This window comes from Adelges cooleyi, unplaced genomic scaffold (genome assembly GCF_023614345.1).
Source record: "Adelges cooleyi isolate 19-005CV unplaced genomic scaffold, UGA_ACOO_1.1 ACOO_flye_CR_arks_rails_tigmint_CR_PRNA_21, whole genome shotgun sequence".
Lineage (NCBI taxonomy): Eukaryota > Metazoa > Arthropoda > Insecta > Hemiptera > Adelgidae > Adelges > Adelges cooleyi.
Window position 1 is genome coordinate 7,736,762 of NW_026095871.1, and position 27,662 is coordinate 7,764,423.

General features: G+C 33.0%; 4 protein-coding genes across 6 annotated transcripts in view; 3 read left to right on the forward strand and 1 right to left on the reverse strand.

Moving 5' to 3' along the window:
- Positions 1-10,508, forward strand: part of LOC126834913 (amyloid-beta-like protein) — a 54,991-nt gene extending 44,483 nt beyond the window's left edge. The window contains exons 2-11 of one of the 2 annotated variants that reach the window (XM_050567137.1): positions 4,550-4,735; positions 4,944-5,070; positions 6,987-7,250; positions 7,324-8,015; positions 8,088-8,278; positions 8,363-8,523; positions 8,605-8,873; positions 8,982-9,128; positions 9,523-9,639; positions 9,720-10,508. In XM_050567137.1, the coding sequence (XP_050423094.1) occupies positions 4,550-4,735; positions 4,944-5,070; positions 6,987-7,250; positions 7,324-8,015; positions 8,088-8,278; positions 8,363-8,523; positions 8,605-8,873; positions 8,982-9,128; positions 9,523-9,639 (2,154 nt within the window). In that variant the 3' untranslated portion in view covers positions 9,720-10,508. The remainder of the gene's footprint in view (positions 1-4,549; positions 4,736-4,943; positions 5,071-6,986; positions 7,251-7,323; positions 8,016-8,087; positions 8,279-8,362; positions 8,524-8,604; positions 8,874-8,981; positions 9,129-9,522; positions 9,640-9,719) is intronic. The other variant, XM_050567138.1, reaches the window with a different exon arrangement.
- A 2,835-nt stretch (positions 10,509-13,343) lies between these two features.
- On the forward strand, positions 13,344-18,005 carry LOC126834912 (myb-like protein P). Its single transcript, XM_050567136.1, has 6 exons — positions 13,344-13,682; positions 14,844-14,957; positions 15,026-15,109; positions 15,184-15,320; positions 15,413-15,566; positions 15,838-18,005. Exons 2-6 carry the CDS (start codon positions 14,929-14,931, stop codon positions 17,810-17,812), a joined length of 2,379 nt encoding a protein of 792 aa, XP_050423093.1. The 5' UTR covers positions 13,344-13,682; positions 14,844-14,928; the 3' UTR covers positions 17,813-18,005.
- A 1,527-nt stretch (positions 18,006-19,532) lies between these two features.
- On the forward strand, positions 19,533-21,917 carry LOC126834922 (uncharacterized). Of its 2 annotated transcripts, none has more exons than XM_050567148.1 (7): positions 19,533-19,904; positions 20,215-20,313; positions 20,391-20,527; positions 20,677-20,889; positions 21,004-21,214; positions 21,360-21,484; positions 21,619-21,917. In XM_050567148.1, exons 1-7 carry the CDS (start codon positions 19,781-19,783, stop codon positions 21,670-21,672), a joined length of 963 nt encoding a protein of 320 aa, XP_050423105.1. In that variant the 5' UTR covers positions 19,533-19,780; the 3' UTR covers positions 21,673-21,917. The 2 variants fall into 2 exon arrangements, with proteins under 2 accessions (XP_050423105.1, XP_050423106.1); XM_050567149.1 differs by having other exon boundaries at positions 21,363-21,484.
- A 3,086-nt stretch (positions 21,918-25,003) lies between these two features.
- Positions 25,004-26,843, reverse strand: LOC126834953 (uncharacterized). Its single transcript, XM_050567206.1, has 5 exons — positions 26,813-26,843; positions 26,565-26,756; positions 26,343-26,500; positions 25,865-25,951; positions 25,004-25,132 (listed from the first exon to the last, which is right to left on the reverse strand). Exons 1-5 carry the CDS (start codon positions 26,841-26,843, stop codon positions 25,046-25,048), a joined length of 555 nt encoding a protein of 184 aa, XP_050423163.1. The 3' UTR covers positions 25,004-25,045.
- Between the last annotated feature and the right edge of the window lie 819 nt (positions 26,844-27,662).

A 27,662-nucleotide genomic window follows, 5' to 3' on the forward strand; every position in this document is an offset into this window, starting at 1 on the left:
ACTATTATTTATGTTAATTGTTTTTACAATTTTCTCTTCGGGCTTAACCGGAATAATGCCATTTTCTGAGCAGTCTATATTTCGTTGACATATTTTGTACTTTTGAAAATAATCTGACGGCACTTTGTTTCCATTTTTTTTTTTTACTTCTACGCCGTTGCGATGATTGTAAGATAATACTATTATGCTTTTGTGTGTTGGAAAAGGCGTGACGTTTAAAATACGGTGTGGTTTTTTAAAAGCAAAACTCAAAAGTTATATTATTATTATCGTGACCAGACATCTTCACGCGGTCTATACGATATTATATGAGTCATTTGCACCATCCACCGAGATAACTGCAGCATGGTCTTTTATCATATCCAATAAAACTAGTTTAGGGAAATTGCCACGATAACACCATCCGTTCCGAGTAAATGTTTTATACCGACCAAAAGTTAAGTAATATTATCCCTTCTCGCCCTTGGCCGCAAACCCTTTTAGCTCTTTTACCGTCTCATTATCTAGTTTATCTTATCCCGGCGTTTTTGCCGAACGACCACTCCGACTTGTGCGGTCTATGCGGACTTTCCTCGAAGGACCACCGCCGACAGAGTTTCTATATAGCCCATAGCAGTTCTACAGCGGGATATGTAGAAACTTAGCGCCCCCCCCCCTTTCTTGCGGCGCTTTGTTTTTAGCACTCTCCGGTGCAGTAAGCGCCGGTCTTTTTATTGATTTCCTAACGGCGTCTGCAACAACGCGGCTGAAATCGACACGTTAGGAGGTTTTTTACGGCCATTTTCTGGGTGGATCGTCCACGGTTGGATCTATTATATGTTATCACAGGCTTCACAGTAAGTGTTAAAATTGTATTGATCATCATCGATGGTAACACATAGGCGAACAAAACCCGGCGGCGACCGAAGCGGAAACCGCAGGAACGGCAGCAGCTACCGCCAACGCTGTTCGGCTTGCACAAATATAATATAATAATAATATGTATATATTATTATATATACATATGTGATGGGATTTGCAAAATACAATACCTACCTATACGATAATCCTTTCTCTCTTTCGCCAGGAAGTCCGCCATAATGCGGGAATTATACGAGCCTACGAACGTCATCGCCCCCAGTCGTTTGTTGTACCTACAATAAATTATTGATCTGTATACCTAACCCAATAAGCACGTTCGGTTGATTCAACCAAATGCCGAATAACGTAAGGCGCACATTAAGGTGAAAAGCGATAAATGTCATTCAATTGAAATCAAATACAATATATAGATTTATTGTTTTTTAATTTTGAGTTTTACCAAAGGCATTTACTGACGTTTTGACTTTTTTAATCATCAGAAATACATTAGGTAAAAGTTTGGCAAACCTTTGTACAGTAAAATTTTTTTTAATTCATTTGTTTAAAGATTCGAATACAAAGTTCTTTGGCCTGACAATAGAAATCGTAATGTCGTTAATTCTGAAATATTCATAAAAACAAATTCAAATAAAATATTAAAAAATCACGTGATAAGATTAAAAACAAAAACACTTGGTGCCTTTGAAAAATATATAAACCAATTTGCAACACAAGGTTTATTAAAAACACTTTCTGAAAAAAAGCTATTTAAATATTGTATTTAAAGCTTAGCATTAACGCGGTTTTGTTTAACATTGTACTTGTATTAAATTATGCAAATACTACCACAAGAAAGAAACTTAGCGTTTACGGTGCATTTATAACTAAATGATTTATCGTTATTACACTGTGCACTATAACGTACACCTCTTGTGATGTAAAACTTATCATCTGCAAAGATAATAATTACACACTCTTCCATTATTTCGGTTCGTTAAATTTGCATGGTTCGTTGCGGGTTAATTTTAATAGCTTTAGCCATTTCTTCAAGATTGTCCTTCAGATGGTTAATCTTTAACGCAATTTATTACTCGGCAAATATTAAGTATAATATAACCGTTTTAATTTATAAATTAAGTATCCTTATGTACGCAACGATCCTTATATCGATCCTTATTCATTACTTTTATAGAACTTTTTCTGTGTATTATTCGTTCGTCTACGTTTTAATTATTTTAGTCTTCGCGTTTTTTTTGTTTTTTTGCATAATTTTATGTTTTATATTTTTTTCAAATTAGCTCTCGGTTTATTTGGATGTGCCCCGCGTGCAATGTTTAGTGTTTAGTCTTGAACACGACAAGACTTTGTGCTGATTTTTTAATTGAATGTGCAAAGTTATACTATGAGACGCGGTGAATGTCACGTGCTTGCGAATCTACCTCAACTTGGCACACGCAAGACTATTAGTCGACGGACTACTACTAATGGCGTGTATCAGACAATCTTGTCATTAGCGTTAACGAGTTTCCAGATACATTCGGGGGGGACGCTGCGCTGTAGTAAGAGGGTAAAACGAAAGCCTTTTAAATCACAGGGCATAAAGCTAATGCTAATAGAATGGGCCGGTATTGATTTCTGCGGAAACCGTACCCGGTGGGTGACACGTGTAAATATGTTTAGTCGGAAAACATAAAGTTGTTGTCGGAAAGGTATTTGCCGTTCAAAAATACTTAAACTAAATTATTAAAAAAATATATTACCTATATAAAATATTAAATAAATAACGATATCGGTTGGGTAAATCGAATACTTTGAGCAGTTGTAAAATTGTGTATAGTTATATAGAAAGCTACGGATCACTTTTGTGTAAGACTCTTCGTCGAAACAGTGAAATAATAAATAACAAAAGGGCTTTTATGCGAGTTTGAATAATGGTATTATATGAAACCGATAAATTTAAGCACGGCCGACGTTACTTGTATGCCGGTCGAGATTTATAAGTAGGCTTTTTTTCGTTTAAAGGATTTCAGTAAACTTCGAACGCATATAAATAGTGACCCGTTTTATAAAAAAAATCTATTCAATTACAAGTAAAAAATTTTCGAAAATTTGAACTTTGAAAATAATAATTATTTTACAAGTCATGACGCATCTTATATGATCTTCAAGTAGACTCCTGTCGTCTTTATTGCGATGCCAGAGTAACGTTTTTCTCGTTAAGCGATCGTTTTTGTATGTAAGTATATTAAGCACTGAAAAATGTGCGGAATTTATCTTTTCTTTTTTTTTTTTAGCTCCGATGCAGCTCCGAGGCGGTATTTCTCATTTGAAAGGGTGGAAATTACATTCTGAACACTCCTCCCGGCTGGTTTTATATACCTCCGACGATTTTGCTTATATTATTTCCCATTGGTATTATTAAAAAATGTTCAAATGCCAAGTTTGCCGACAGGGTCGAACCGGAATCGATGCAGTTACCTAGTACCTATAGGTTACGACTTCGGCCTTATACAGTGTCAGTGGTTATGGTTGAATAGGATGGAATTCTCTCCAATACTCTTCGATAACACTTTGTGTTTCCGGTATCGTCAAAAGCCATTATTTCTACTTCCGTTTCCACCACCGACAAATTCCATTAAGACCGTGACCCACAAAGGCTAGCGCACTCAACGAAAAACCATAATCTATTTAATAAAATCATCATATTATGACAGCCTATACAAAATTTGCGATAATACAAAGAAGAAAAATGTTTGTTCATTTTTTAAACCAACAAATGTGTTATACATTTGATGAAAACATTAAACACCTTAATAATATTTCCTAGACGATGAAATTACAAGATATGTATTTTTTGACAAACCGCTTAATAAAATATATTATAAGTGATTTTTATTGCGTTAAGTATTATGGCTATGACAGTTGTTGTATGACAATAATATCAATCAAGAATTTTGTTTTTCTAACAAAAATCCCTAACCGGGTTTTGGACTAATAGTGCGTTAATTATTATTGCTGTACAACAATTGTTTATTTTATCACTTTGCGTTAATGATTATTTTAATTAAGAGTTTGAAATTGTATTTTATGTTTCGTTTTAGTATTTATTTCACGCAGCTAATATTTGGATTTCATAGAAAATATTATGTAAATTGAGCGAAACTCTAAAATGAGTACAACAATATGTTTTGTAAGCTCTCTCTCGAGAGCAACTTTTACTTGTGTACATAATATAGAATACATTTCGAGAGTTAAAGGATACGCTAATAAACTATTCTGAAAATATATTTAAACGACTTGTATATAATATTATGGTCTCTGGCAAAACCCTTATATACTTTGAATGACCTCGTTTGACGCACACACGCTTAACATTTAAAATGCCAAATTCAGAAATGGGTATAAAGTCGGTGTACGAATATTATACAGCTTACAAAATAATATTTTCTCGAGACTAAAACGATAAACTCCATTTTCATACGCTTACAAAAATTACATTTATTAGTGTATATTGTAATATTATGTACTCTTTATGTTTTTATATTGCTGACGCATCATAATATTATAATATGAAAAATATACCATTTTATTGTTAGACGAATAAAATAATATAAAATAGTATACTAAAATAATTTTACGAGATATTCGTTGAACCGCTTAATGTCAGTTACACTGTAATCTTAAGACGTTTTTTTTTTAATGTTTACAGGGCTCCGGACCCGATGGACCATCTCCTGTGCATTTTGAACCACAAGTGGCTGTGTTGTGCGATTCGAAATCAGATACTTCGTACTACAGTCAATATATGTCGGAGAATGGGCGGTGGACATCCGATACAAAACGTAAAGTTGGATGCCTTAAGGAAAAAGTTGACATTTTGGATTATTGCAAAAAAGTAAGTAACATTAATAATGGTTGTATTATAATAGTAATTATGTGAAAAGTATTGGAATGATAACATAAAATAAAGTTAATAGTCTTATTTTTACGAAATTAGTTTTTTAAGTAAAACGATACAAACTGATTGACTCAATAGTCAAGGGTACATACTTTTTAAATTGGAAGTCTAAGTAGTAAACGATCGACTACTTTTTTTTTTTTAGGTTTACCCGAAGAACGATATCACCAATATAGTGGAATCAAGCCATTACGTGAAAATTGGAAACTGGTGTAAAATGGGATACAACAAATGCAAGCATACTGACTGGGTGAAACCATACAGATGTCTTGGTAAGCGTTCAGTGTTCACTCTATATAGAGTTTATTTATTGCTGACCCTTCGACTAGTGCGAGATTAAACTGCCCCCCATTTTGTTTGACCATCATTTTTCTTGTCTGCAAATCCCCCCTAATGCCGACACTTTCTACGCCATCACAAGACCGTCGGTGCACTTGTATTTTATACTTCTCTTTTCTTTTTTTTTTTTCTCTCGAGATTGATTAGATTTTGCGTCACTATATTTTCTTGTCTTGTCTGGAAGTTTCACCGTACAAACAGTATATATATATATACCTTGGTAAAATAATAATATAAATTCATTTGACACTTCCAAAAGAAATAAATGTATATATTTCTGAATTACTTTTGTTGTATTTTATGTGCTAATCGTATAAATTGCGGTGACTTCTAAACTCGGTTAATTTTTCCCCTCCAAAGACCCGCACCATAACTTTGGCAATTTAGCTATTCAAGCGCAACTGCTACTACATCCTGTGCTAAAAGCTGCGTCGTGTAACATTTCAGCAAACGACAGGTCCCGATCCACCCGATTGAGCATTTCAAATGCACAGTTTGTGCTTATAACGACAGTAAAATACATTAAGTACTTTTATGGCATTGAAAACGTCTACTATATTAACGTACGGCTAGAGATGACGTTCGCCAATAATGTCTGATTTATGAACTAAGCTTTCAACCTCCAGCCAAGTTAACTGCATACCATGTTTGATATATGTACGGAATAAATCTTCAGTTTAACGAACACACTCGGGTCGTAAGAATTGTTTTCTCTAGTACTGTTTCTTGTGCCTATAATAAAACGCCTTTATCGATTATATAATATTTTACCACTTGGCCATGACTTATAGGCGTTTGTGCCAAATCAGCTTGTTTTTTTTTAACACCCAATGAATATTTTATCTTTTACTTATTTAAAAAATATCGGTTGTGTACTGACGCGTAGTAGTTGTCAATTACTACTCGAAGTTGTCGAAAACATTTCCATAATAATGGAACAAACCGTTCCTCCTTCGTTATTTCCTTGGCTGTTTGTTTTTGGCTAGTACTCGATTAGTCAATATTTTCTCAGAATTTTGTCCCTTGACAGTAGAAATTATTTAATCGATACTCAACAACCTTGTACGGTTAACATTTTTTTGGACACGTTTTTCTAAAATAAATTAACTTATATAAGGACACTAGACATAAGTGTTACAAAACAAAGTACCATATAGGAAAAATGATGAAAAACAAATTCTCATATTGTATAGGTTATTGTTGTAGTAACAGACTTTCAACGTGAGATCCCTCTTAGCATTTATAATAATTTAAGACTAATTTATTTTGAAAGGGATTGCATACGGTCTGGTTTTTTGACGGTGTAGACCAAAAATCCAGACATTTCGACTACTTAAGATGGTCTGATTTAAATTCTGTAAAGATATACGAGTTCTTTGACAATTTTACTAGATCATGCGGGAAGCAGATTTTTGATTTTTTGCTTTTTTTTATGTAAAAAAATTGGGTGTTAATATTGAAATAAAATGCAAATTTAATTTATTTAATTACAAGAAACTGAAATTAAAAAAAAAAAATCAGCTACCTACATAACGTAGTACAGCCAAAGAACTCGAATCTCTTTACAGAATTTAAATTGGACCATCCTATGTAGTTGACATTTTGTGTGGCTTTTTGTTGTAAAATAAACGAAAATGGCTTTTATTCATAGAAAAAATAGTTTTAATTAAAAATAATACCTTGAAACTTATTCAAATTAACCGGTAAATTAATTGATATGGTCGAAATTTATTAAAAACCTCTTTTTTTTCTTAAATATTGCCTATACAAAACTCCTTAAAAACAGACCGCATGCAATCCCCTTTGCAATTACTTTTACTAACGTCCCCCTCGTATATATTTAATCCAGGTAGTAATTTTTACAACAATCACGGCCACGCTTTGTTTATATCCACAGAAGGACAATTCCAGAGCGATGCACTTTTAGTTCCCGAAAACTGCATATTTGATCATGTCCACAACCAGAGCAAGTGCTGGCCGTTTGACCGCTGGAACCAGACAGCTGCGCAAGCTTGTCAGGACCGCGATCACAACTTGAGGAGTTTCGCCATGTTGCTACCGTGCGGCATTTCTCTTTTCTCCGGTGTCGAGTTTGTCTGCTGTCCGTACAAAGGTAAGAATATACTCGCATTTGCTCTGCTATTCGTCGTGGTGTTAACGAATGTTCCTTCTTGCATTCCTCGCAGATAAAATCCAATTAAAGAAAACGGCACCGATTGCTGCCACGGACAGTCTGCTTTCGTCCGATCAATTCGACGTTGAAGAAGACATTGACGACGACGACGATGACGACGATGAAGATGACGACGACGTAAACGACGAAGACGACGACGATGACGACTACGACAACTATGACGACACACCGGCAGCTCGCACGTCTTCCACGACAACCACTACAACGACCACCACTACAACAGCGGCTCCGACTACGGTCAAAGCGACCACCACGACTACCCAAAGACCGCCGACCACCGAGGGTTCGCGCACCACACCGTCCGGACCTGTCAGGAACCTGCCGACCCCCGACACGTATTTCACACACTTCGATCCCAGGGACGAGCACAAGTCGTACAAAGAGGCTTTGAACCGGCTGGAGGAATTGCACCGAGAGAAGGTGACGAAAGTCATGAAAGACTGGTCGGATCTGGAAGAGCGTTACCAAGAGATGCGATCCAAGGACCCGCACATGGCCGAAGAGTTTAAACAGCGGATGACACTGCGATTCCAACAGACCGTCCAGTCTTTGGAAGAGGAAGGATCTGCCGAAAAGCATCAACTGTTCGCCATGCACCAGCAAAGAGTGAACGCGCACATTAACCAACGCAAGAAGGACGCCATGAACTGTTTCATACACGCCCTCAACGAAAACACCCCAAACGTAAGTGCTGCCTTTACTGAATACTTGAATGTCGTTTATTTAACGAACCTGTTTTCGTTGTTTTTTTTTTAGACGCATAAGGTGCAAAAATGTCTTCAAAAGCTTTTGAGATCACTGCACAAGGATCGCCATCACACCATAGCGCATTACCGTCACTTGTTGGCGTCCAGCGTCGAACTGGCCGAACGTGAAAGATCCGTGACTTTGGAACATTTGGTCGATATCGATCACATGATTAACCAATCACTGCAGATGCTCGATAGGTATAGTTTTACAGCTTTTTGGAAATGTTGTCGACAATCATTATCGTGCAAATCGAATGTTGTTGTTATTATTATCGTTTTCAGATACCCGTCGTTGTCGCGCAAAATATCTCAACTGATGGCCGACTATATCCAAGCTCTCAGAAGTAAAGACGATACACCCGGATCGTTGTTGGCGATGACAAGAGAAGCCGAAGCGAGCATACTAGACAAATATAAGGCCGAAATAACTTCATCTCAGAGCGGTATGTTTTTTTTTTTATGTATCCGTTTAAAACACCGTGAACCAAAAATATAATTCATAACGTCACTTGGCCACATTTTAGACAAAGAACACGAACTGTACCCAGTCGAGAAGGAACGCAAAGAACTCAAGCACGAACAGGTCGAGTCTAAAGAAGCAAAGCTCCAGGTGGAGACGGCAGCCGAGTTCGACGCCAACGACAACACCGCACCGCAACGCCCGATTACACCGACCCCATTGCCCACAACAGCAGCCAAGACCGAACAAATACCCGCCGTACAGCACCACGACCATGACTCTGAGCCGAAGATCTCTCATTCTCAAATCCACGACATGAGTCTCGGAGAAGTGGTAATTTAACAATTTTATTTTTCTAAAGCCGATTATGGATAACAATGTGATTTAACACAATGGTGGTTTGTTCATTTCAATACTAAACAATGTTATTAAAACTTTCAGTCGTTCTCAATCCGACGAGAAGGGTTCCACCAAGAATCCCGAAGCGTCTACTTGACGTTGGCGTTCGCAGGACTTTCACTGATGGCCGCAGTTTTTGTCGGAGTAGCTGTGATTCGCAGACGAAACGCTAGGTTACCACAAAATCAAGTAGGTTCTTAATTATTGTTACACGATTTGTACTACTTAAGCCGGCTGAATTGCGGGGTTCCACTGGGATTTAATGGGTTAACTAAAAAAATAACCCACTAAGCAAAAAAATTAGCACAATATATTTTTAGACTTTTAGCAACATTTAAAATACGTGTGATTGTTTTTACTTTTAAATAGATTATATTTTTTTTGTACATTAAACAAAGTATATTATAAGGTCGTTGTCGTAATCAATTAACTTATATTGGATTACACACCGTAATCAATAATAAATAAATATCAAAAAATGCCTTATCCGGTGAATAAAAGATAATTTAAAGGCCGACCGTGTTGGGTTTTTCGAACCCTGTACAGTTGTTGTGTTAACCATTCAATACGGTACTTTTTTCAGGGCTTTATTGAAGTAGATCAAGGAACATCGCAAGAAGAACGTCACGTAGCCAACATGCAGATTAACGGATACGAAAATCCCACTTACAAATATTTTGAAGTCAAAGAACAACAATAAGTGAGTGTGCACAACTTGCTGTCTCCAAGACGTCACTGAGAAATCATTATAATTATATGTACTCTTTTGTCTTGTTTCAGAAAACCGATAACCCATATAGCGAGATACGTACTTAAGAAAGCGATTTTAATCAGCCAGCAATGTTTTTAACAATATATAATTATACATAATAACATTATAAAAATATACAAAAAAAAACCGAACGTGCATGATACAAATAGGTAAAAGATATTATTTAGATCTGATTAATTAAATAATAGTTTAATATAATAAAGCGTGTCCTGTAGTTTAAAATCTCATTTATAGGAAAATATTATATTATTATCGTCATCACGAATGCATCTGTTAAAAACACATATCCTTAAATCATTCCAGAATTTTTAACCTAACCTACTCGTCATTCTAGTCAAACATGTTTTTTTTTTAATAATAATTATAATTATACTTTTATGTTTTGGTTAGTATCGTGTTTGACATTCACAGTACCGACAGAACTTGAAAACCACCTAAAAAAACGTGTACATTGTAATTTATCTTCGACCTTTGTCTAGTGCTTTTTATTATTATTTTTTAATCGTAGAGCAACATCAGCCTTATTAATAGTTAGACGTTATATTAGTTAGATACTTGAATTATAACAACTGTTTAATAATATTTGATTCTACAAGTTTAACAAAAACGATTACTAAGTACATATTATACTATATTTGAAAAAAAAACAACAGTTCCAAAAGACATCATCCAAGAATAACCAAAGAATGTAGGTAATACAAATATGCTCTTGTCGAGGAATACTTATACTATCGTTCATTTGATTTTTCAAGCAAAATTATTGTAACAATGACAATAAAAACAAAAAAACAATAGAATACAGACATTTACACTCAAAAGAAAACTCACATAGGCACTCGCACTTACAAGGATAAGTAATCGAAAAATTATCATTTTAATTGCAATTATAATCTACCTACTTGTAATGTGTTGTACGTCTCGCTTGTTATTATATTTTTAGTTTTTAAACATTTTGTTTTGTACTCTTATTAATTTTTGTTCAAAAAAAAAAAACAAAAAAAAAATGTTAATAGACACTATACACCTATTAGAACAATTAAGATTTCTCCTGTACCTATGTATTATTATTATAATTATTATTATTTTTCATCATCACTCTATAAAATATACCTAGTGAAATATTATTATAATAGGTAGGTATACATATTATATTATTTAAGCATTTAGAAGGTATACTATTATAATAAAATAATATATAATTATAATTTATATATATATTTTTTTTTTGTTAAGTTAAGAGTAAAACAGAACAAAAATTTGTTTTTTGAACCTGATAATATTATAACTTATAATAATAACAATAAGTGTTTTCCAAAATGTTATCATTACCTATCTAAAAATGTATGTAAAACTAATTTATTACTAATAATAAAATTGTATACATTAAAAATAAATTGGTTAACTATTATTTTATATCGTTTCAATTTATTGACACGCATTGACTGTTTATATAATATCAGTTCCGTGTCTTAAAAATCTATTTTATTTTTCAATTATATGTTTGACCGTTCATCGTGTACTAATTATAGTATTTTCCTGTTATAATAAACTAGGTATATAAACTATAATATAAAGAATATACAGTTTAAACAGGTACCTTAATCGTTAACATTAAGTGGAAAGTACATGCACTACCGGCTGGTTGTATAATTGCCAATTTATTTAAAAATTGGAAACACTTGAAATAGTTGAAAAAAACCATGTAGTTTTTTACAATGTTTTTTCAACGACACTGGCAAATCTATAAACGAACATTATCAATATAATAGCTAAGTACTGAGTTTGGGTTATTTTTTAATTATTATCAAATGGTACATACATCACGAATGAGGATAATATTATGATCACAAAATAACAAAAATAACGGCAATTAATCCTAAACAAAAAATATTTGTTTGAAACGATAATTTATTCTTTGTCGAAACGATTTTATAATTTAAATGTTCTGAATAATATCAAAAGAAGAAAAAACAAAATCGGTGATCTATAATTATTTTTAGCTCTTTTCCTGTCTACCTTCTGCCTTTATGTAAATTAGGGCTGCTCTCAATGTCTCACTTTCTTTAAGTCAGACACAACTGTTTGATAATATAATTTTAAGTCGTTAGTTCAACGTCTATCAACGTTTTATAGGTATTAACAAAAAAAAAAAATAGATGTAAGTTTTTCAAAAGCCATAATAATATTACATATAGATTTTTGTTCAATAATTATATTACCTACCCATTTATAATAGAAAATAATAATAGCACACAATTTTGGTCTAGACCGAACTTGTTAGTATATTAACATACTGACCGTCTTAAAGTAAACTATTAAAAAAAAAAATGACATTTACCTGAACAGGAAAATAGTACAACATATTGAAATACAATATTGTTGTATTTAAAACGCAGTGCAAATTGGACCAGGGTTCTGAAATTTAAACCTACAAAATCAACAAGTTTCTGTATAGCAACTCTTATATGGGACGGATAAAATATATGCACAAAGGGAAAATAAGTTAATGACTTCATATTTGTGTTAAAAACAGAAACTTATGCAAGTCGGCTGAATGTTATAATTTATAACAATGTTTGGTTTTGATTCAACTCAAAATATGCCGTTTGTCGTATAATAAAGTTGCCATATTTTCTAAAATCATTCATATACAGTTATAATACATTACATACATAGTTACTTATGATGTATAAGGGTATATTTTTAATTTAAAAAAAAATTTTCATTAGCGATTTTCGAAAGAAAAAATCAGATTGTTCTCGAGCCAGTAATTTGGACAATTGAAAGTTTGCTTTGTAATAAGTTTTAACTACTACTATTCATGGGATAATCGAGACATCTGTTTTTTGTGCAAAGTGTAAAGTAAGTTCGAACTTGGACTAGGCAAAACTGGTTATCGACCAGTCAACATTTTTAGTACATTATTCTCTATTTAAAAAAGTTAATGAAACGTATGCGTTTCCGTTTGTTGATATAAAAAATAATTAGTTTGGTAAGGTGGTAGGAACATACAAATTTGTGGAGATCACGTCATTGTTATATCAACACTATTAAAAAAAAAAGTCAAATATTAATTAAACCCACTGACAAATGGAATGGCTCACGATAAAAAAAAACCACCCTGTATATTTTGTAAAAACGTATCATCAAAATGATAGATATTATTGAGATAAAAAAACAAAAAAGGCGTTTTATCGATAGGACAAAAGGGTTGACCGAAAAACATGGAATAGATGGCGTTCCGTGTTTGGCATGAATAAGCGTCAAGCACCTACAACAAACTTAACGTCAAGCACGTACGTCGTACACAAGTCACAACCGCCGCCGCGTGATGTAATAGGCAAGGCCTTTGTTTGACGAATTCAGAGCGGCGGCGGCCATTGAACGAGCACGGCCGCGGTTGAACGACGACGGCGATAACGACGTAGCGTGCAACGGACGTTTATGCTATTGCGCCGGCCGTTGCGATGGCGGCGGCGGCGGCGGCGGGTGGGTCGGTGGGCGGATAATACCGTTGGCGTTCTGCGGTGCGTCCCGACACCCGGGGGTTGGCCGCACTGTTGAGCATTTGTAATGAATTCCTCCCGACAAGACCCGCCGTCGAACGACACTAAAGGGAAGAAACGAGAAGGGGTCATTAAAAAAAAAAAAACCTATTAACAGGGAAAATATTATTATTCGTTTGAGAAAATAACATTGTAACACCATTGCTATCGAAATAATAAATATAATATTATTATTATTATCACGGTCGTATACATTACAATATAAACGAATTGTTATTGAAACCGTCGTGGGTTCCGTTGTTTGATCTTTTGTGTCGTTTCTCGTTGCTGTTGACGCCGCCGTCGTCAGTGCAACTTACAAAATCAGACAGTCGCCGGCCAGACGACGTACCCCCTCCCGACTTTTGGAGAACTGGACGCCGGGCTGTTCTCACTTGGATCTCAAAAAACTCGGACCACAAACTAGTAAGTCTCAACACCCTAATATCCTTGTCCGAGTATCGGTTACTCAGAATGTTACGGATCCTATCGGAAACTCATCGATAGTGTATCGGTAACTGTTCACAACCCTCAACGTGTAAGTGTCGTTTGTCCTCCTAGTTTCAATAAAAATCTAAATTGGCGAGTTGTCCGTTTTTCAAACCCAATTTCGATCGACTTGATAAAATGTTCACCAACTGTATTTGCAACCTAGTTTTTCTGTCATTTAAGTCACTCGATTAACTTTTGGGAGGTTACGATGCGAGAACCCTGGTAAATGCAACTTCCCGGTGCCTCTAGTTCTTTATGTTTAAGAGTTCATTAAAATATGTTGGGTATTGTCCAATTTTTCCTGTACACATTTTTTCCATATTTTTTTAAATTTAAATAGTTATTGAAAAAATCATTTTTGTTTCATAATAATGTTATTCATTATAGAATTTTATAAATCATAATACACCTTATCAATGTCTGACCATTTTTTTGTCTTAATAATTATTTTTGTAATAAATTTGGGCCTGTATATTACGTAATATATAATATATGAATGTATAAATACACTTATGAAAAAAGCAAATCAAGTTTCCTAAAAAATTTCTAAAAAAGGTGTGTACATGCTGATAGTTTGCTGTATTACAATATATGGTGTCATATTTTATAAGTACTTAAAATACTTATCCAGTAGCTGCCATACTTAGGTATATTGAATTTTAGTCAAATTGGCCTTGCAAAACACATTTAATACAATTTAACTTTTATGTTTTCTTAGTTTTATCATATAAATTTAAACATACTTTATCGTTAGTTATCATGGTAAGAATATCAAGCTAATAGAGAGTTCCCTTTTAGCTGCACCTTTTACAGTTATTTTATTGATTAACTAAACTAGTTTGGCGTATAAAACTGGTACAACTCGCCGTACACCAAAATAATATCTATAAAAATACCTTGTACATGTAGTTATGTTGCTCATACAAATGGAGTATTTATATATTTAAACATTATATGTGGCTCATATTTTACCGTATTACTGAATAAATAATAATAAACAAAATTTATAAAAATTATATAATAAGTGGATACATAATTATGTAACTGTAATCAAATAAATAAGTAACTATAACTTATTATTATACTGGTTTTTAGGTCTTAAGTCAACACAATATTCAATTGTGCAACGGCAATCTTATAGTGCAAATTTGAGGTCTTTAGACTTCATAATTCTTCCGTAATGGAATGGAAGAATAATGTGTCAGACGGGTAATTATTTACAACATATTGTATGTAGGTCATTGAGTTGTATTTAATATTGATTGTTGTGTTTGCAGAAAAATTAATAAAGCCAATGGGAGTCAGAACAGAAGAACTTCTGGTGGTAACAAAAAAGCAAACGACACTGTAGAGTATTTTGGGTACGTAATATTAAAAATATTAATAATGTTAGTATTTTGAATCATTTAATTTATAACTGAAATTTAATTTACAGAACCTCTCAGAAAACGAAATCCAAGCGAAAGCCAAAGAAAGAGGGCAAAATGATCAATATCGAAGAGTTTGTTTGCACCTACGGCTCGGGCAATAGCGTTGCTAATTCGGAGCCGATTAAAGCTGCTGCAACATTTCGTATGTTACAATCGTATTTTCAATCTTACATGTATATTTTTTACCAAACAGCCTACAGATTTCAACATATTTATATTTTAAATTTATTTTAGCCGTTACAACTAACGCTTGGGCGCGTAAAAAAGGATCTGAGTTGTTTGCCAAAGCTAAGGACGACAACGAAGAAGAGAAAATGTTAAAAATGGCAATTGCTGAGAGCATTAAAAGTGCCGAGGAACATTCTCGTATCAAAGACTCCTCTACGTGGTTAGTATTTGTTTTACAGATGTACACCTTAGTTCTGCAGATATTATAACTAATTAAAACACAATCGCTAACATTTGGGTTTATATGCAATTGTTAATCTCCGAATTATATTTAATGTAATTGGAGAAATTAAATAAAATCATGAACATATTAACTTATTGGCATTAATGAATTAATAGTTGCATGTAAATGTGGTAAATATTTATTTTTTTCTAATGAGTATATACAAAACTATCATCGTATGTAATTAATTTAATATTTTTTTTTTTAGGAAAAATGACCAAGATGTCGCTATTGGATCGGACGATTTGGTGTTCCAGAAGAAACATAATTCCCAAAATAAGAAGAATTCCAGAGGACCTAAAGAAAATAGGTCCATAAACTGCTGGAATAATAGTTCATTTGGTAAAGAAACGGATGATTATGGTTTTGCTTCAGAACATGCTAAGACAAATAAAACTCCCAAAGTCGGAACACTCTGGGAAGATGAGTCTAAAACTAACAGATCTAAAGAGCGCAAGGACTCTAAAAATAAGTCTAAACATGTCCTAAAAGACAAACCTAAGGAGATTAAATCTTCGCCTACTGATAGTCCATTAAAACCTGAGAAAAAGCTCAGACAACGAGGTGATTGGAAAGAAACTTTTATCAAAGACAATTACCAGCCAGAGAGGAATGTTAGATCAAATGACATCGATGATCAAAGACCTCAACCTCAAGCCCATGACTGGAGTGTTCTCACATCGGGTTGGAACAAACCGGAGGAGAAAAAAGAAGAAAAGAAGCCGTCTAACATGTGGAATGGCGACATGGGTTTGAATGTGACCAAAAATAAGTGGGAATCGTCCAATTGGTCATCTGAACCGGCCAAAACTGAATCCGTAGACATTTGGAGTAGCGATCGGCCCAAAAGCAATGCGGTGGTTTGGAATGACTCGATCGAGACCAAAAAAGATGTTATCGATGAAAAACTCGTTCATCCTGAACGGACTGAAATTAAGTCTTCCGTGTTTGGCTTGGCCGATTCTTGGGCGCCAATTACCACCCAGATAAAAGAACCAACCAAGCCAACGGTCGAAAGTCCTAAATTTGTTGATAAAAAACCACTGCCGGCTCCTGATTTTAACAGGTACTTGCTGGAGGCGCTTAGTCAGAGTACTTCTTACGCGGTACCGCCACACACAGAACCACAAATATCTCAACCCAACACGGACAACTTGTACACTAACTTGGAGTCTGTATTGCCGAAAACGTCCAGTTCGGTGTTAGAAACAAACAACTCGCCCGAGTTCCTGTCCAACTTACATTTTCTGGCTAATATGACCCAAATATGCGATAGGTTGGGTCTTAATAATAAACAACTACTTTCGGACTTGCCAGTTGGTGCAACCAATAGTAACGTTGAATCGGATCTGCTTCAACAACCGCCTACGTTGAATCAGATACAACAAAATCTAAACTGGAACCAAAAGACCAATCATAAGGTTTACCCGCCGTTCCAGCCTGTGTTGCAACAACAGTCTGATTTCATGATGCCTAATCAGTTGTTGCAGACGCAACAGCCGCAGCAACAACCGCATCAGCAACAGCAACAACAGCAGCAGCAGCATCATCATCAGCAGCAGCACCAGCACCACCATCCGCATCAGCAGCAACAGCAACAACAACAACAGCAGCAGCAACAACAACCACCACCCCCACCATTCATGCCTACCAATTCAAACAACTTTAACCCTCCCAGCAACAATGCTTTCCCGGCATTAAATTTAGATTTAAACCCCCCATTCAATAATCTCATCTATCCTAACCCGCTGGTGCCTCCGCCCAATGGTCTGTTTCCGTATCAACACCAGACGAACATCGAAAGGTTAGCCAATCTGTCTTTAACACAGGACAAGGTGAACTATCCCATGTATAATATGGTTCAGGACAAACAGACACGTCCGAATGACGCATATACCAATGTCCGAGAACCGTTGAAACAGTCCAAACCAATACAACAAAATATGTTTGTACCCAACGCGTTGCCCAATTCGTACAATTTTGAGCCCACGCCGCCGTTGTTTCCTGCCAACTTGTTCTATGCACAGATGCCTCAGGACGTTAACTATATGCAGCCAAACCAGCAGCAATTCCATAATTTCAAGGACCAAAATGTGCCGCACATGTTTGGAAACCAGAAACTTGAGCATCAAGTGCTCAGGGACAAAATGTTGAACGTGGGCAATCCGTATTTAAAAGATTAATATGTAGTCTTATCACATAACGTAATAATACGTCGTCTAGTCAATGGAAATACTTAGGTTTCGATACCTCGGTAGCATTGAACCCCATGTATTGTGTAAGGTACAGTGTTTAATTTTCGCTTTATTTTTTTTCCCACCAATTTCTCCTAGAGTGTGTGTTTTTTTTCGGCAATAAATACTTTGGACCCATTAATTGCATCGGTATTCGTATCGATTATTTCTTGGGGAAAACGAATAAATTGTGTATATTTTTATTATATATTTTCTTTCCTTCCTCTTTTGTAATTCAATTATTAACTACTACTAAACACGTAAAATTACATATAAATATATAATTATCGTCGTAATATACTATGTTATGTTTCTCATTTTTAGTAACGTTACACCCAAAACCCAAAACGTCACTTCTATTTAGATGTCGGAAATACTTTTGGTCAGCGGTGCAATCATAGTGTTATAAAGATTGAAATATTTGTGTTTTTTTTTTGTTGGGGAGTGCTGATAGCTTTTTTTAATGTCCCTATGGCCCTTTAAAATCAATTTCGGTTGCATCACTGATTATAAATATTTCGTAATTCTTTAAACGCTATTGTATTTAAATGGTTGGTTGTGACCTGCGATTGGTTTGTTCAAGAACTTTTAAATTAATCAATACTTTTGCTGAACCACTTTGAGAAATGTCAGCATTTCCGACATAGGTAACAAATGCGGCTCGAGTATTATGAAAAATTCGGACACTGACACCGTAACACGTTTACGAAAACAGCTGATACTATTGATTTGCCTTTTTTTGTGGCACACACTTTTGGTTTTTAAGTGTAGCGGCAAAACTGTTTCATTGTTTGGTGGTTGAACGTTACGAACGGCCGAGATTGATACAGGGTACTCTATAAGGTTAAGCCAATTGAGTTTTCCTTCTTAGTTTATTACCAGTACTCGTTTGTCTGGTTTGTGACCAAGTTATGCGACAGCGGACAGATAAAACATAATCGGCTAATAAAAATAAAAATAGTAATAATTCGTAATTGCTGATTATTTAGACGAGGACAAAAGAGTCTTGTGTGACTAAAGAATAAAAAATATTTGCTAAATTTTACAGCAAACAAAAGTTATACTTCAAAAGAGTGTTTTCAATTGTTGTTTACATTTTGTTTATTTATTACATCTGTAAACAAATAAAAGTAATAACAATTGCACAAGAAATAATTTTGTTGAATAACTATTTTCGATGAAGAAATAATGTAATCTCTCCTAAAATATTTTAAAAACCATCTTGCTAAAAAAGAAGTTGCTCAATTATTTTTTCATTTAATGACGGACACTCGCCATTTTCGACAATTGTTTTAATATGTATGTATAAATAAATAATAATTATGTGTATTGTGTAACAATAGGTATAAGTACAAAGAGTATGTAAGTATACTAAGTAAGAGTATATAGGTATTAACTATTATGGATATCGCTTTGAAGAAAATCACGTTTTATTTTTTTGTTCAGTGTGAGATTTGCATTTTGATGTTAAATCAAAAAATTGACAAAAAAAACATTTGTTTTTTTTTTTAAATTAAAATTTAATACATTTATGATAAAATTGTTATTATTGAAAATTGAATTTTGTAGAATAATTCTTTAAATTTTTCATAATTTCTAAATTTAAATGCTTGGACAAATAATTAATTGTCCCGAGTTTTGTCATTTAACCGCGAAAATCACATACAAATGATATTTTGAGAACCCCTGTGTCTTGTTGTTATCAGTCTTATCACTAAATGTTGAAAGCTAACGGAAATCTCGTGTTTTCGACTTCGCTGTAAAGTATAAACAAAAAAACATTATATTATAATTATATTTCCCATGTCAGTTGTCTGTCAGACTTCTTTGCATTTACCAAAATAACATAGTCAAAGATATTTTTAAACTTAGGGTAAATCGTTATCTATTAATCTTGACGTTAAAATATTCGTTACCATGAATAGAAGATCAAGTTTAAATTCGACCTCCGACGATACCATGTCTTGCGAAGAGGAGTTTAAAGCTTTCAAAAACCAATTGAAGTCCGTCCAAAACACGGTGGAAAAGCTAAATGGCAAAAGTTGGTTTTAAACATACATATTATGTTCTCTTGGCGTCATTACGATACCCAATATCAAATTTTAACAATATACCTAGACAAAACTACATCACAATGTAATATTATTGGTTTTTAATCCAAACGTTGTTTTACCAAACAATATACTGGCAATAGCAATTATACCAACATTTTTAAATTAATATTAATTTCATAAATACCAAACTATGTTGATGTAATTTGTCAAAAATAATTAACATACAAATTTGTGGCCACAAATTGCATACAAATATTGTGTGTTCTGTACATTTTACTGATATATTTTGTTTTACAGTTGTGGATAAGACTTTGTGCATGGCTGATTTAACGTACATGGACAACGAAATGAAATTAATGAATGAACTTGAACAAAAAATCACATCTGAAAAAATGAGTAAGTACCTTGTAAAACATATTTTAATTAAATTATTCTAGTTGTTTTCAATTGTAATAGTTGTATTAATTATCTAGAATCATGTTACGTGTCATATAAGTCTGTATCGTTAAGAATGACGCAGGAATCATATCGCATTTGCAGTTGGTTATTGGAAAAAGAAACCAGTGAAATGGACAACAAGTTTGACATAGATACTTTTATAGACAAAATTGTGAGTATCATATTTTATATTGATTTAACTGTAAAGGTACTTTAAAACTCTTTTATATTAAAAATGAATACTGTTTTAAAGTCTTACAGTTTCGATGCAAATCTGAGAACGTATTAACCTTTTTATTTTTTTGTGTAATTGCAAAATAGATTGAATCATGTGCCGGTAAAGAAAATCCTTTATTGCATGTTGACTATTTATTCAGAGACGTTGTGAAGAATACAAGATATTTTGACTTGTCTGTATACGGGAACATTAAAGCTGATGAAAACGAGACTCGACCGATAACGCTGACCCAAGCGAAAAAAGATATTAGAAGATCTCAAAAACGTCAATTAGAAGCCCAAGTTACTCCTGATGAAGTAAATGAGACTATATTCTTTTATAAGTCTTATCCATATACACTGCATTACTAAATACCCGTTGTAAACAATTATTGGTACAGCACGTGTATAGAAATTATGTTTTGTTTTAAGGTAGCCAACGAAACTGGTGACAATGCGCTGCAGCAAACACTTGTAAGAGTGATGCAATGTCTTAAAGTAGCCGTTGCCAATAACGGAGGCAAACCCGTGCTGTTCTATATGTTTGCTATCGATCCAGTCAGTCTGACATACACTGTGGAAAATCTATTTCACTTGGCTTCTTTAGTTAAAGATCGTCTTGTGATAATAGAAAGAAATGATAGTAAGTGTCTTAATCTCCCATATTAAACATATATGTAATATATTTTTAATTAATATTATCTGCCCTTGGGCAGTTAAAGTGATTGTTCTTTATTGGTTGATGGATTATTGGCCTAAATTAATAATTGTATTATGATTTTGCGAAGCAGGCACTGATGAGTTTACAACCATAACATTTATGAAAAAAAAGAAAAGTGAAAATAACGATAACACAGAAAATAAGGACGACATAATATCAACATTGTTCACCATAAATTATGACTTGTGGAAGGTAAATGTATAACTGTAATATATTGTATAATTTTTTTAATACAGTTAATATTGAATGAATATTATTTACAAAATTAATTAACATTTCGATTCAAAACATATATTTTTTTTCATTATAAAACAATAATTTTTCAGACTTACATAAAGAAGTACAATATAACAGAGCGGATGATAACTCAAGATAATTAGCAAATGATTTATTTTAAAACCTATTTGCAAAAACGAAAATTAAGAAAAAAGAAATCTCATTTTTACCACCCTAATTACTATTTACCAGAATTTGTATTTATAAGGATTGCCCTGTGTGATGTTAAGTCGCCTTGTATTGTTATATTATTATGAGTTGTTTAAAATGTTAATACTCGTTTGAGTACAGATAATACCATTTATACACAATTATTTTGCATTTTGTATGTTATGATTTATGTGTACATGTTAATTTGTTGCATTTGTATTTATTTTTTTTATTAAATACAATTCGTTTTAAGAAATATTAAATAAATATTTTATTTAATTAAAGAGTCAGGCGCAGTGTCGAACTATTGTCACAAGACTTGCTCAAAATCAAAATATTCTAGTTTTTTTTTTGTCGTTTTAATAAATTTATATTATTTAATGACTATCAAAACATGCAAAAAAAAAATACCAACAGGGTCAATAGGTTTAAGTCTACGAGTAAGTAGACCGATAACAGCAAAAATAGTCCCAACTTCTACAATTTTTTAGCTAATGGGCCGAAACGTTTTACACATGTCGAGTTTAGCCAACCACATAAAGTGTGTAAATTGCGGACGTCTAGGTTTAATAGATAATGAAAAAAATAAAAACGCATTGTAAAAATAATTCCTTCACAGGCCCTCGTCAAAGCTTATTAACAGTGGTTCTATACTTTGGTAAGATGACTGCAAAACGTTGAACACCGAAACGTCTTAGTTATTCAATCATAATTTACGGTTCGTGCCGTTCTGTAAGTAAGTATAAGAAGCTGCTTATATTTTATAATCACACTAACGCATCAGGTCATTAAAAAAAAAAAAAGTAATAGCAGTTTGTTTTCATTATAGCTTACTACATTTTTGGCACGGTGTCTACACAAATGAAAGCTTTTACCTTCAGTGGCGACGGCTAAAAAAACACATTCTGATGAAAACTAAAATATCCCTCGAGAATAATAATAATTATTATTATTGTTATTTATATCACTGCAACGTCTAAATGATTGATGGGTTTATGTCAAATAACAATATACAGTTGGACATAATAAAAAACCGAATAATTTCATTAAAATACCATTTTGCGTAGCTGTTATATTGCAGGTAAGCTCATACACATAAAAATTACATAACATATCTACTTAATCGTTGGGCATCAATTAAATCAATGATTGTAGACACGTCTAATTTATTATACTAATAATAATATGTATTTTTTATTAATAAAGACTACAAAAAAAAAAAAAATAATAATAATATGTTCAATGCGAGTTTTTATATATAAAAGAAAAAATCCAGTACAGATTTACAAGATAAATATTGGACGATGGTAATTTTTCCCAAAAGCACTTCTAGACTGATCTCGACAGATCATTGCCGAAAAGCACGTGCACGAATTTTATTGCAAACGCAGTCCCTACTTATGTGATGGCTTTTTGTCATCCTGCTTTTATACATTAACTCTCCCGCGTGATCGGCTTAGTCACCCTTTCTCATTTGTCATTTGGTTGACCTCTTAGAGGATCCATACATTCATTCGGTCTATAAGCTGACGGATTTGGCCAAAAGTAGGCTTAACATGAAAGACCCAAAGTACCTATTCCTCCTTCCTACTAAAACGAAACCAATAAACTTAATTTGTTCTATGTTTGTTGTACATTATTCGTACCTAGTTATATATATTCGTGTCAGGCTATATTTGTCATTGTCCAACTGCGAGTGGATTCAAATGTTAATTAAATAACTATTAATTACTCATAGCGTGAGGCTCGCATACTATGAGAAGAATATTTATTCTGAATTTAATATATTTAATGATGTATAATATGAAAGTGCCGTGTAATGGTTCAAATTGAGGTTGTAATTTGTTAATTGCTATTAGATTGTAAACTAATATTATTAGATCCTGAATGAATTGTATTTAAGTTCAAACGGGGGCGGATACTGTGAGCTCTTAATTGACCAGGTAAACTTGAGCAGTTCCGGTCTTTAATTACTTAGGACTGAGTAAACTCTGGTCCGTCGGTGGGTTAACCCACAGGATTATTTATTTGGGCAGCCTTTTCGGTTTTCCATAAAAGTCAGTTGTGTCAGTTATTTTGTTCAACTTGTTCACAACGCATTTAACGCATAATTAAAAAAAAACAATTGAAAATAGTGGACTTTAAAATTGACACTCCAATGACTGATTACATTATAAACATGACTATACATCTGAATGCAGCTAACAAATTGTAGAAAAACCATTTATCGATCAAAATATATCATAAACCCTTTCCTTCCACTGTACCATCATTGTGAAATGATTACCTACAGCTACCTTACTCGTTTTTTTTACACAAGTTTAATATGTTAGTTCAGTAAAATTACAATACATTTAAAAATACTATACGAATAAACATTATTCGGCGCCACTCGTTTTAAGTACTTAATCTTTTAACTTGCCATGCTAAAAACTCATAAAATACTAGCAAATAGCAATCGAGGCTGAGAACAATCATATTATTAAGTAAGTACTTACTAAGTCTTTTTGTGTACCTATTAGCAGGCTATCATCGACTAGGTTTACCTACTACAAAGACTAGACACAGATAAAATATCTTCAGTGCTATCTAATAATATAGGAAATAAATTTAGATCTAGGTTTAGTTTTTGCCTTTAATTAAAGCCTGAAACCAGATATACTTAACAGTGTGAATTGTTTAATTTGCATTTTTTTTTATGTATTTTCGATAAACATTATTTACGTTATTCGCTTTTTTGGTTAAGTTGGTTACCTAAAAGTATTTGAAATGTATTTTTTTTCTACTTATATAAAACATCACGTTAATCAAACTCAGTCGTATATAAATAGAGACAGAATTAAAGACTTGATCCAAAATTTTCATGCAAACCATTTTCAATAAAGCTGTTAGAAAACTTAGTTGTAATAAATAGTAAAAGTTTTATCACTGTATATTATGTTTTTGGGCATTCGTGTCCGTTTTGTAAATAAATCAAAAACATGATTTAATCGAAAATTGCCCTTAATGGGATAATTTTTTAAGTTTAACAAAAAAGTAAAAACACTGGACTATCACGAATACAAGGATAGTCAGGCAGAAAAGAAAGAGACAGGAGTTGACACATACGCAGACAATATTATTTATTTTACACAGTACAAAATACATATATTTTTATGGAATTTTATAATAATTAATAGTAAATAATTTAAACATTACATAATCAATTGCTGCTGGGAACCGTGGCTAAAATTTCACCAGCTGCCTGGAAACTCCTAAACCAGATCCAGAGGAAGCTTGCATTATCCAGATATCCAGTGCTTACTGCACAACCTCAATTGACGCCGATCAGATGATGATATTTTGCAAGCTGCCACATGTGCATTGCTTCTGGGCATTCTTCCACTGACGGCTTGCAAAATCTAATTCCATCACCTATTTCAGAAGTTCGAAATTAATATTGAATTGGATTTCAAAGCCATATATAGTAATTATTATAACGTCTAAGGTATATAATATAGCAATATTATTTTATATGATTAGCAAAAATAATTTTAAAAAACCTTAGTAACCGTCGATAAGCTCATAAGGTGTAAGACGGAAATAGAAATTCGAATTAACAATTCTATTTTGTGTATTTTAGATAAATTTAAAAACCATTAAAAACTTTTTCTGAATGAATGATAGTACGTTTTAAAGATTAGCTTCTTAGCTAGTTTAAAAAATAAATAAATAAACAAACATATTTTATTAACAACAAAAAAAACTTTTTATACTTGACTAAGTCAAGTCTTGCCGGTGAGATAAATTGTTACATGCTGGAGGAAAATTATTATAATATGAACTTGAATTATATTTTTTTATTTACTGACCCTTATATTAGGTATTCTAAAAATAATAAGTATTTTTATTTCAAAGAATTGCATATTTTTTGAATTTATTAAACTCTTATTAAGCGCCGCTCGCTATTACCTTAAAATTAATTATTGTTACAATTTTTTTTAAAAATATTATATAAGGAAATTGACATAAAAACTGTATCTAATATTCGATGAAAACCGCCAATGTTATTGTAAGATTTTCTATTTATGTAGTATTTTTAATTAGATTTTAATAACATTATTATTATTAAACTTAAACGACAATTTTATAATAAGCTACTATTACCAGCACTCGATTTTTGGCCTCAACGTTTTCCAGGTCCATTGATCGTTTTTGGAAAGTGTTCAATAAGGCTCTTTCCATTTTCACGTCCTATTTTAGAAATTGGAAATTAATTGGGTTGTAAACAGTAAATAATAAAATAATATTTTAAATTGTTAGCAAAAATAAAAAACATGTCTGTTTGTAATAACAAAATGTGTTTTATTAATAAGGCGCAAACCAGCATTCCATAAGGGTTTAACTTTGTAATGTATTTAATTCACTTAAATAATACAATAATCTTGCAACAAGACTTGGACAATATTTTTGAAGTATATACAATAGTTTTATAAGCTGTTATTAAAATCACTATTGTGAATTATTTATTTAGAGTTTTATTTAGTTTTCAGTATAAAGGGGCCTCTTGTTGCACGCTGTGCTCAATAAATTGTTTGTTAACATGCCTAAGTGAGAGCCAAATTTTGGAAAATATTATACTTACTCGTTCTACGATCGTTCGGGCTAGTTCATCTTCCAAGTTTTGTATCCGACCGGCTGCTTTGGCCAAGTGGTGTTCGCAAATAGCCTGAACGGCTACCACTTGGGCTTTAGCTTTGCGGTTAGATTTCAGCTCCGCGATTTCCTCTTCTTTGGCGATATCTAATACAGATCAAGAAGAACAAATTTATTTTGTGTATCAATTCTACAAAAGCAATGTACTTACCGTCCCTGACCAGTTTACCAATGCCACTTTGTAGTTTAATTGCAAGTACATTGTGGTCGTTCATGATCGATTGGCATTCGGTGGTCTTTGAGACGATGCTAGATAGATGGCCTTTGACGGCAGACAGTTCATGTTGGGTATAACTGATTTCTTCTAAGAGCTCTGCGTTTTCTTTTTGAAGCTGGTCACGTTCTTGAAACAGAAAAAAAATTGTTTAAAATTAAATTTTTGTATTTTTTTATATTTACTATTTTCGTGTTTGCCATTGTCATTCGCCATCTCTGGCCAATCTATCTCCTTTCTCGCCGAGTTCGGTCCATTTCCGGTCAACTGAAAATTGTAAAAAAAACCATTGTAATTTTTAAAGCTAAATGTCTGATACTACACCTAAAAATTTGGAAATACCTAGATTTTTGGAACTAAAGGAGTGATTTTTTTTCAATTTAAAAGCCCAAAAAAGTACCTTGGATGTACACATTTATGTTTGAAATCGGTATACGGTTGCCTTTGAACAAAATATTTACCCTTCACGTGTCTGTATAAGTGATCTAGCAATTGGTTTGCTATGCTACATTTACAAATGAATATATTTTACCGATCCGCTCGTGGCCTGATCCTCAGCTCCGTTGAAGGTGGACATATTTAATGAACAGTACAAATGTATTAATATTTAAACAATTAATATAGTAGTTAAATAATTATAACGAGACTAATAGAAAAATATGGTTTGTTATAAAATAAACGAGAAGCTTAGTGTTGACAACCACGCTGGTAACAACACAACAGATAAGTTCGAACTAACAAATTGTTTATTATATTTATTGATGTGTGCGCTGGACAGTAATACAAGTATAAATGAATTTGATTTTGGATTTTTGGGAAAATTTTCAATTATGTTATAGCCCCATTTTTAATCTACTTTAAGTTCTTAAGAAATTTGAAAAAAGACAAGCTTTAATTTATAAACGATTTTCAATAAATCTGATAGAAAACTTAGTCATAATACATAGTAAATGTATCATCACTGTATATTATATTTGTTGAGCACTTGTGCCCGTTTTGTAAATAAAATAAAAACAAAAACAATATTTAAACGAA